The sequence below is a fragment of the Quercus lobata genome, chromosome 10 (genome assembly GCF_001633185.2).
Source record: "Quercus lobata isolate SW786 chromosome 10, ValleyOak3.0 Primary Assembly, whole genome shotgun sequence".
In the NCBI taxonomy this organism is placed as follows: domain Eukaryota; kingdom Viridiplantae; phylum Streptophyta; class Magnoliopsida; order Fagales; family Fagaceae; genus Quercus; species Quercus lobata.
The window spans coordinates 19,619,278-19,631,047 of record NC_044913.1 but is presented as its reverse complement, the minus strand read 5'-3'; the positions used below and the strand labels follow the sequence as shown (position 1 = coordinate 19,631,047).

At 31.3% G+C, this 11,770-nt stretch overlaps 1 protein-coding gene across 1 annotated transcript; it reads left to right on the top strand.

The window, feature by feature from the left end:
- Positions 1 to 974: 974 nt before the first annotated feature.
- LOC115964177 (homeobox-leucine zipper protein ATHB-40-like) lies at positions 975 to 3,174 on the top strand. The gene is made up of 3 exons (XM_031083532.1): positions 975 to 1,200; positions 1,588 to 1,895; positions 2,796 to 3,174. The coding sequence occupies exons 1-3, from the start codon at positions 1,125 to 1,127 to the stop codon at positions 3,015 to 3,017; spliced, it is 606 nt and encodes a 201-aa protein (XP_030939392.1). The 5' UTR covers positions 975 to 1,124; the 3' UTR covers positions 3,018 to 3,174.
- The last annotated feature ends 8,596 nt before the right edge of the window (positions 3,175 to 11,770 follow it).

The window sequence follows — 11,770 nt, the reverse complement described above, 5'->3', positions numbered from 1 at the left end:
TAATGATAGGAATATTACCAATTTTACTATATAATAAGAGATTTGTTTTAAATTAACTTAATTGATAAATTTTTTGGTCTAATGATAAGAGCAATTATTATAAAGTGAATGCCATATATTGATATTTTATTGTATCTGTGGGTTTCAATTAGTTTAACTGGTAAAGTTTCTGATAGTTGTTTAAGAAATTTGGATTCAATCTTCTTTTACACCAAAAATTGATTGGTGTCTTGGTCTAATGATAAAGAGTTATCATTAGGAACGGACGTCGACATAAGTTGAAACTATCTCTATATATATATTCTATCTAGAATTTTAGATGTTAATTTATAGGTGATTGATGTTTATCAATCACATTTATTGCCACATTAATTTATATGCTTAATTTATGTTAATAAATATGCAATAGCTTTATTATTTTTTTAATAAGCATGGCCATTAAAATTTTCACTGTTATCTCATCACCCTCCATAAGAGAAACCATGGGTACAAATTTCAAGCCTAGTTCACCCCTCCATAGGAGAAGCAATGGGTGAAAAAAAAACTCCATGTCCCCTCCTTCCACAACAAATGAGTTAGCATGGAAATACTAAAGAATCAAAACAAAAGGATAACACAGTGTGGACATTATTAAATTATGCTATTTTTTCTTTCTTTCTTTAGTTTACATTTTATTAACTAGGACACTATTCACGCTATAACATGATTCGTATGTCATGCCATATTAGCTTAGTCTCTTGCCTATGTATAATAAGACAATACTATATGTTCCCATCAAAATAAAAAACAAAAGACAACACGATGTGTCACTATTTCCTCAAAATTTAATATATTTTAACACTATATTAATTATTAAATACTAAAGCACAATGGCAATTTGGTAGTACTGCAGAGAAAAGAATGACACTTTGGTAAAATAACTTTATCCAAACATAAAAGTGGGAAGATACACACCTTTCCTTATAAATTAGGCATGTTATCTGTCCTAAGGGATTCATCATTCAACTGAGAACAGTATTGGACTATTGGAGTCTGAGTGATAGAGAGAGAGCCAAAGAGTGAGATAGTGAGCTAGAGATTGAGCAAGCAAGAAGGAAAGAAAGATCAAAAGGAATCTTTTCATCATGAATCGTCAAGATCAAATGGTCCAATTCTCTCAATTGTACCCTGATGCATACACCCAAATAGTTACCCAACAAGGTTTGTATCCCAAAAGTACAAAATATTTCATTCTCTATACTATATATCTTAAGATGGTTGAAAAGTATAAGGTGTTTGAATTACCTTTTTTTGGATGTATTTTTTGGATGAGAATAAAGGCTTTCAAAAGAAGACCTATAATCAAAACCTTTCAATTTTTTTTTTTCAATTTCTAATTTGCATGCCACTTTTTATTTCTCTTTATTTCCAACCAAAAAAAATAACTCCTTATTTTTTTTCTCTTACTCAACTGAGATGTTCGGGTTCAAATTTTCCCAACTATTGAATTATGAAAAAAATACGAAACTTCTAACATAGAGTATGAGATTGCACCTTTCATGACTTTTGTAATTGACATGAACCTTTATTGTGGTCATGTATATATAGGTGAGTCAAAGCCAAGAAGGCGTCGAAAGAAGAACAAAGGAGGAGAAGCAAGTGAACTAGCCAAGAAGAGGAAGCTTAGCAATGAGCAAGTGAATCTTCTTGAGTATTACTTCTGTAATGAACATAAGCTGGAGTCCCAAAGAAAAGACAGACTTGCTTCTGAACTGGGTCTTGAACCACGCCAAGTTGCTGTGTGGTTCCAAAACCGAAGGGCTCGTTGGAAGAACCAGAAATTGGAGGAACAGTACTCAGGCTTGAAGAGAGAACACGAAACTGTTCTTATCGAGAAATGCCAGCTTGAATCTGAGGTAGTGTACATGTGCATATCCTTTTTTTGTTTATTAGTATTAAACAATTTGGTAACATGTTTGGTTTCTGTGACAAGAAGGGAAAAGAGTGAATTCAAAGTCATTTATTTTCAGTTTTCGAGTTAGTTTAGTATGGAAAAACTTGCCTCTCTTGGTCAAATCATTTACAAGACCAGTTTGGATTTCTCACTCTATATCAATCTCCTAGGTTCAAAACAAGTTTGAACCATGGAGTTTGATCTTTGAAAACTTTGAAATCCAATATTTTTTACCCATTTTTTCCCTTTGGCTTTGCTCTATCCAAACAAAGGCTAAGAAAAGAGAGATGTATCAACAATTTTGGACAAGGTTTTTTAAAAAACTTTTTTGTACTACTTTTTATTGTTTAAGCAAGTTAATATTTATGAATGACTTTGAAGTACATAGTTTAATATTTTAATTCTTTACTAATGGAAGCAAATGAAAAATAAAAAATAAGAATCAAACTCACTAACTCAATTGCCATTTTGACACTTCAACAAAAGGACAAGTGAACCACGGTATAAGAACGTGCATGAGCTCTGGGCTCGAAGAAAGCCAGGCCACCATGGTTGGCTAGGGCTGAAGAAAATTAATAAAAAGAAAAACAGTAAAAAATTAAAAATAAAAATAAAAGGCTAAAGGAACAGTAAACTGCCACCTCCTGAGTCTGCAAAGTACTAAAAATGTCCCACTTCTTAACCATCCGTACGCTGTTGTTTAAGGTGGCTGCATTAGGCCTTCTCAAGGCCCACTTGGCATGTGACAATAGTTTTTACATTGCCAATAGTTATAGCACATGTTATATTCGGTGTACAAAATACTCACTTTTTACTAAAAATAGTTTTTTTATTCTTAATAAATTTTGATTTCAATGTGCAGGTATTGAAGCTTAAGGAGCAACTCTCAGAGGCTGAGAAAGAAATTCAAAGGCTCTCCCAGAATGTTGAAACGGTTCCAACTAATAGTACAAGTTCATCACCCTCTGTGGAAACCATGGCTGAACCATTTCTTGGGGAATTTGAGATGGAAGGATACAATGAAGATTTCTACACTCCAGCATTCAGCTATGCTGCCATGGATTGGTTCAGTCATTATATATAAGCTGATGCAATTAATTTAGTAGTATTTTGTAGATAATGACAATCTCTCTAATATGTGAATAGGGGTTTTATTTTGTCAACTTTTCTAGTGTTTCAGTGTATTATCTGACTAGAGTTTGGAAATGTTATTAACTTAATTATTAAATAGCTTGCTTGTTTGACTAGAAAACTAGTTGAGTTTGTCGCATCCATAGTGCTTTCTTTAATGTCATGTGAATAGAGAATGAAAGAAATGTGTGCATTGCATGCCCCATGAGTCAGCAAATCTGTGAAATGATCCCTAACCCGCCTAGAGAGAGTTTGATGATACTAAATTTTCAATGAGTAGTGGTTGAAGACTAATCAACTTTGTGAGGATATGTTAGACTGTTGAGTACATATGCTGCCTACTAAAATGACGGTAAGTATGGCATAAAAAAGTTAATAAATGGAAACTGAGTCAGTCAAGAAAATCTACAAGATACATTATAGCCAACCTTTAAGCTAAGGATTTGTCTGAAAAAGCTGCTTAATTTTGTTAAAAGGGACCCTACTTAAGGACCTAAGGGCACTGTTGACAAGGACATCACTTAACCTAGTTTAGATGCATGCAATGCACTTGGACTTCTTGATCTTGATGGTGACCAAGAGCAGAATGATGATATTGAAGAAGCATCATATATCGTGGGCCACTAGTGGATGTCAGTGACTCAGTTACTTAGAATTTCTTGAAACAATGCCTAGTTCTTTATGATGCATCCAATCCAGTGGAGTTATGGGAATCGAATTGGCAAGTGCAGTGAGAATATACTAAAGAAAAAGATGCATTTTGCACTTTGAAGAGCTGAGATTTTTCTGATTTGCAGCAAAAGACCTCATGAAATAGGACAGTGGCTAACCTATCATGAACAACCATAGAAAAGTCTATGGTTTCCAAATTTCACGTAATTGGCCTAATTATTATATTAAATGATTAAATTTAATGTTTTCCAACATCTTAATTTTTCGAGAAAATCAATAATTTATTAAGAATCAGTAATTTATTATAGTATCAATAAATTTGATTCATCATTAACAAGAAGTCACAACACATTACATCAATTAAAATGACTAACTAAACTCCAACTCAACCGCAATTAACGGAAGCATGCGTTGACAAACTTCTCATTCACCTCTCTTCCTCTCACTTACAAGCTGGGTCAAGGTCAAGGTCAAGGTCAAAATTCATCATGAACTGGTTTCAAATTCAGATGCCATCTCAATCAGTATCACTTTGTCTAGAATTCATATATGAATCCCAACACAAAGAGTTTGAAAACCATCGCATATCACAGTGAAGATGATCCCTAATTTTTTGTTCTGAATATGTGCCATGTTTCACAAATTAAAACTATAACCATTTTTTTTACTTTATTTTAATTTTCAAATTGTTTACCAATTATAGGCCATTAATTAGAACAACCACAGACTCAATGTACTAAATTACATGGGTTTTATAGCAAACTACAAAAGTAGTTCAATTTTGACACAATTTGAAAGTAGTTTGGAATGTAAAATTTTAATACCAAGCGAGATTTTTTTTTTTTTTTTTTTTTTTGAAATTGCACCATTAAAGTTTGAGTTCATTTTTATTTTACAACCCCTCAAATTTAAAATTTTGAATTGAACCATTTTGTTGGTGAAATGTCCATTGAGTGCTATTTAAGCACTTAGAGCACATGTGTTTTGTTCAATTTGAGCTTCTTGAAAAGATGATATTTTAGAGAGAGAGGCATGTCCTAATGAGATGACATGAAGGAGAGCTTCTTGAGAAGATGATATCTCAAAGAGACATGTTGAAAATGAGATGGCATTGTCTCTCAAAATCTAAAATTATACATAGTGGAAGATCGAAAAAATGACGCTATTGATGTCGTTACACACACAACATTTAGCATCAATATTCTAAGCAATTCCCCTCTACTTCCACAATCATCTTGAGAAAAATCATATATAACAAATTAAAATAGACGCATAATCAGAATCAAAATTAGTTTCTAACTGTAGCCTTAATTTCAAGTGTCCATTTTAATTTTCTTAATTTTGTTGTTAAGAGTCTTAAGAGCACCTCATCATCACCTTTATAGTTTTAATATAATATTTATTACTCAAACTATTCTCGAAAAGCCCAATAAACATTTGCGTAAAAAAATTCAATCACTTTCATATCCCCTCCCTGCTTAAAACACACACAATTTCTCTCTTTATAATAGATATTCCCATCTCTCTCTCTCTCTCTCGTTTATGAGAAGCCTTTGTAAAAAAAAAAAATATTAATAAGAATAACACATTAATACTCTATATAATATAACCTCCTCCTTCCTTTATTCAAAATAAAGTGAGTTCAAATTGATACTATTCTTTTTTGATTGATTTGGGTACATTAGTTCTATTCCTAAGGTCAAGAACAAGAATGTTTTCCTTCATGTTTCTGATACCATGCTTTTATTTTTAGTTATATTTTTCAGCAAATTTTTTAAAAAATGATTAATGTTTAGGTTGTGTTTGGTTTCTGAGAAAGGTTTGGAAGAAGCAAACAAACTTAGGTTTTTTAAGTTTTCTTTTTTCCATGCTGTGGTTGATTAGCAAAGAAAATGAATTAAAGTTTTGACTATTTTGAATGTTAGGTTTTTTGCATCGGGGCTATTAACTTATTTGACTTAAATTTTTTGTTTTTATTTTTTGATTCTTACACTATTTTCTCCACGACCAAATAAGGATATGCTTTGTTTTCTAAATGTTACTCTGCTCTCTACTTATTATTATTTTTTGTTTAATATATTAGAGTTTTAAGTGCTGATTCAGCCAAAAAAAAAAAGTGTTTTCGTTGTTTACCATTTGTTTTAATCTCTCTACGTCCTCAATTTTATATGTCTAAATTTTTTTTTCTCAATATCTATTAGATATGTTGTGGATAAGCAAGGGTCTATTTATTTATATTATATGTTCTTGAGATGGTACAGTTTGAAATGTTAGTGCAAAAATTCATATAAATAATAAATTAAATATTTAGTAGATAGTGATTTATAATTAAAAATATGTGCCCTACCTACCACAGTGCTCATTCATTGCATTGGTTACACAAATAATAACAATCATAATTCAAATTTTTTTTTTTTTTTAGGAAACAAATACAAACACAAGGAGAGATAAATGAGTTCTAACACAAATATCTTATTTGACGATAAGAAATGTTATCAATTAAATTAACTGGAACCCACAAGAATGATATTGACTTGATTTTGAAAGTTAAGTAATTAAAATTGACATAATTAATAGTTGAAGAACCAAATTAAACTTTGCTCAATAATTAGAGGACCAAATTAGTAATTTAATCTATGTAAAAAAGAAAAGAAAAAAGGTGTGAGCATGCAAATTCAAACCTTCTTCATGCAAGTCCTTCTAATGTCTACTTGTCTCTATTTTGCTTGTATAGCATGTAGTGACTTTTTTTTTTCTTTGAATTTGGCAGTTTAGCTACCATTTTGACACGACTTATGCAACTCCTGTTAAGTCCCGTTCACTGCCTTTAAAATGTTTCTTTTGTTGCTGATCTAGCACATCGACTGCGACATTAATTAATATCCACTTTCTGAGTTTCTGTACTTCAGCTGTTTACGAACAATAGTGTTACAGTCCATTGACATAACATTTCATCCATACTGTTAACAAACCTTAAGTTTCACAAAAAAAAAGAAAAAAAGAAAAAAAAAAGGGATTGGTATGTCGTTTCATTCATATATAATTTGGGTAAGAATCTTTTTTCAAAATAGAATATTATGTTTAATTTAATCACAGTTTAAAAGACCATAAACTTAACAGTTGTATTTATACAAATATTAAGGTGGAGTGTCATAACATTCTTCCAACAGTGTTGGAAGGTTGTGGAAGCAATGTATGATTAATTATTGCCATATGTAACACCCCATAACATTCTTATGATTGGTTATTGCTATATGTAACACCCCATAACATTCTTTCAACAATGGCAACGCCACATGTAACACCCCCATAAACATTTTTTCAACAATGGCAACAACCCATAACATTCTTGTGTTGGAAGGTTGTGGAAGCAATGTATGATTGGTTATTGTCATATGTAATGCCTCAATCCTTATGTCAACAATATTGTCTGCTTTGAATTTCATACCCCTCATGACTTTGTTCTTTCAAAGCACAAATTAGGAAAAAATACGTTGTCAACATTTTGGATATTCAATCCATATATAATGCCTTCTCCTTTACCACATCCAAGTGATGTGAGATTTTATGAATTGCAGACTCCTCTTTTGGGTCACTGTAATTACGATTGGTTATTGAGTATTCTTTATTATTTTTATTATGTGACATTTGGTAAATGTTCATTGGTATTTAAATATTAACCACAAGACTTGCTACGAAGCATGTGACATTTCATAATTGGTTGTTTTGAATATACTACGTAAACCTAGTGGTATGAAGCAATCTGTGATTGGTTGAAATTTTTTCTCTATGTTTTATAAAAGCTACTAATGCAACATGAGGCCAATCATAGATTATTTCAGGAGTACAATAATTGTATAAAATAATTTTTTTTTGTAATTGGTTGTTTTGAGTATACATCATAAACTTGGTTGAAAATTTTTCTCTTTGAATAAAATCTACTCATGCAACCAAATGGCCGTTATAAAATATTTTAGAAGTTTAATAAATGTATACTATTTCCTCTCACATAATATTGGGATCCACTAATTATATATATGATGAAACGTTTCATATAATATTGTTAACCTTCTATTCATTTAAGAGAAATTCCTGAAATGCTAAATTTTATAATTTTCCTGAAATGCTAGTGAATAGAAATTCCTGCCCAATTACCAATACTTGATTCTCTCTTCTATTAACCAATTAAGATGTTGCTAGACGAATCTGGCTATCTAAAGAAGCCTAAGGAAATAGCACCAACAGTTCTGCATAATTGTTAAAATTTTCCTAAGAAAAGAACATACAGCTTGAAACACAAGTAAATAACATATGATTCATAGTGATTCAATCACAAGCCTAAAATGAATACCTGATAAATGGGTTGAGTTAGTATTTTAAGGTTTTTAACTTTTTTCAGATAGTGAATAACATAGTATAATTTAAGCAATTTATTTTAAAATGAAAAGTCAAGATTAAAATAATTACGTAATAAAGTTTTTAAGAATTCTAGAGGATTTATCACCGTGCCTTTTTGGTGCGGTGGTCACTCTACAAGTATAAGTGCTTGTAAGGTGTGGGAGGTAAGGGTCGAATTCAAATCTCCAAGAGAAACATGGACCAAAATACCAATCGATTTTTGGTGTAGAGCATGGACTTCAATCCTCATTGTTGTTGAGATTTGAGAAGCCGCAAAGCTATAACTTTGCCAAGGAGTAACTCTAATGACAGCAGGCCAGCATGCATATCGAACAAACCCAAAAAAAAGTAACAAACAACAACAGGCCAACACAAATTATTGTGATTGGGCCATTTATTTGTCATGGCCTATCCGAGATTTGCTCAGATACTCTTAGGCTAGAGCCTTGGGCCCAAAGTATTCATTCATCTCTGTTCAGATGTCTGAGTACTATATAATATAGTCCTCATACATCTCAAACCCTGAATAGTATTTTTATCAAAAAAAAAAAAAAACCCTGAATAATATTGGCTGAATATAAAAAAAAAAAAAAGGAATAACAATATTGTTTTTCTTTTTAAATATAGGATATATCAACTACTGAGCATATGAATTATTTAGCCAATCAATATCTATGCTTAATTCTTTTCATAAACAAAAGCATTTAGTTGAGATTGACAGGAAAACTTAGGGGGTGTTTGGTACACCATTTCAAATAACAATTTTCAGTTTTTAAACAATATTACATGTATTTCCGCACACTTTTCATCCACATGTTTTCAAATAACAAAACACATGTTTTTAAGTGCATATACCAAACACCCCCTTCAAATCTGGTTTTTAATGATTTGTGTAATCCAAAGTCAAAATCATTATATTAAGTCTTTTGAGAATTTGGAAGTAATCAATTTATAGTTTTTTTTTTTTTTTTTTTTTGGGTTGGTAATGATGGTACAATGATCTTCTTAATCAAAAAAGACAGCACAATGATCTTGTCTGGGGGCGTCTCTTTCACTTGAACCCCTTGACTAAACTTATGACTCTTCTCTTTGAGGTGCTGAAATAGTCATAGAAGATAGAACCAATGTAGATGAATGATATCGTGATTTTTTTTAAATTTTATAATTTTGATATTTTAAAATTAGTTTTGATGAATTTGAAAAATTAAAATACAATTTTGGTACGATATGGTTTTGTAATAATTAATTGCAAAAATGGGGGATTAAATAGTTGGTGAAAGCCTAATTTTTTATAAGACGTGATATCAAAGCGAAAGATCTAATTCAACAAAAATCCCTCATATAATTCAACAAAAATCCCTCGTATTGAGTGTCACTGGCGTTGTGTATAACAAGTACATCTAGGTTTGCTGTGGGAGCGATTATTCTAAAAGGCCAGCCTTGGGCTGTGGTCAACATAAAATGAAGGGGAGATATTTCAGTCCACCCTATGTGAGTTGGGTTTGGTTGGTTTTTATGTATGTGATTGGTTGGGTTGAGATGAGAATTTATTAACTCGACAGAGTTGAGTTGGGTTAAAAAACCCCCCTCCAATATGACCCAAGCACACTCTTGGGTAGGGGCTTTTGAAAAAAAGACAATTCTATAGAAGTAGGTAATCTCTAAATAATATTACTCCAAAAAACTGTTGGAATCCGTCAATAAATTTAAAATCAAGTAAAAGTCGATATAGAATTGAATAAAATTAGGGGTGATCAAGGTTGGTTGGGCTTAGATTTAGGGTCAACATGCAAACTAATCCAATCACTTAAGCTTGAAGAATTTCAAACCGCTATTGACTATGAAAATCCAAGTTGTTGACCAATGCAGTAAGTTTAAATCGAGGAATAGATTGGTCGAACATGCAAGTAGTCTCGAGATGTTGGAAATCTAGGTAGAATCATGACCAAATTGTCAATATGAATAGTGTCATCGTGAGAAGACGGAGATCTCAAGATCTCTACTGGATTTGGTGGAAATCTAGAAATCTTCACACAATCTAATAACATGCTAAGTACGTCTTGTTTTTGCACCGTCTAGATAGCCGATGATAGCAAAATGGAAAAGCTTATGAATACCCCAAGTTTTTACTCTCATACGTAATAAGAAATGTCATAAAGTTTGAATAGACAAACTTAAGAATGGGGGTTGGGGGTCGGTAAGAGTAAAGACGTGATTTTATTGCTATTTGGTTGGAGAGAAGAGGAAGATGAAAAATTAGTAGGGCCTATATGTTTTCTTCCTTGATCCACCAAAATCTTAGAGTATGGCTTACCTCTAGTATTTTTTTAATTGAAATCTCATTTTATTTTAATGAGAGATTGTCATATCCAGTGGTGGAGACAGTAATTTATATTTGGGGGGGGGGGGCATATATAATTTTTTTTATTATTTTTTTTTTTATGTGTGTATGAAATATAAAATAGTAATGTACAATACTTTATAATCAGTCATGTTTAAACAAAAGTATATTTAATTAAAATTAAACAATCATTCAAATGTCAATTCAGAAATAATAATAATAATAATAATAAACAACAACTAAATACATGTGTATATATTATTTATAATATATTGATTATTATAATAATAAATAATATATTATAAGGAATTTAAAAAAGAAAGCAATGAAAAGAAAAAGAAAAAAAATTAAAACAAAGAAAATACATATACCTAGAAAAGGTTAAAAATTTATGGGTCAGCCAATCTTAGGAGCATAGAAAGAGCACTGCACAAGCACGGAAGCTTCACAAATTGAGGGTCTCACGGTAATGAGTCATTGACAATGACAATGACAAATGGACAAAATTGAGTTACCCTTTCTTGTCTAAATTGAACCCATAGTACACTACACTACTGCAAAACTTTTACTTTTAACCAAAGGGACAAAACAATTACTTTTAAACAAACGTATCAAAAGCAAAGAATTAAAATCTGAAAAGATAAAAAAAAGAAAGAAGAAGAAAGAAAAGAGAAAGAATTGAATGTCTAAAAGAAGAAAAAGAAGAAGAATGCAAAGGCCAAGTCCTCAACGGAGATAGAGAGAGCATGAGAGAGAGAGTCACTTGTGTAAGAAAGATTATTTCTGCAAGACTACAATTGTGTGGCCATGTGGGAGAGACAAAATTCTAGACTTTTCAATTTTTCTACTATGTACAAGTAAGCCCTAGATGTGTTGGAATAAAAATTAGAATTTTTTTCCCTTTTATTTGTTGAGATAATTGTTAAAATACCTATGTATTCATTTTAAAGAGGATAAATGTGTAATTATTGTAATTTGTTGACATGTATTTGTGGATTGTATTTTATTTAAATGAAAATTGTGTTTATTTTTAGACTTTCTTAAAAATATATGTATATTATCAGGTATAGGGGGCCAAAATGATAATAAGGATATTTAACAATTTTCAAACTATTTAGGATATTTCCATACAAAATTTTATGGGGGCCTCAATCCCCAAGTGGCTCCGCCACTGGCTACGTCATCCACTAACTAAATAAAAGATAGAGATTAAAACCTATCACCACTTACCATTGTATATTTAAAACAAAAGGACATGTCTAGTTAAAAAAAGTACTAAAGATAAGCCAAATCCA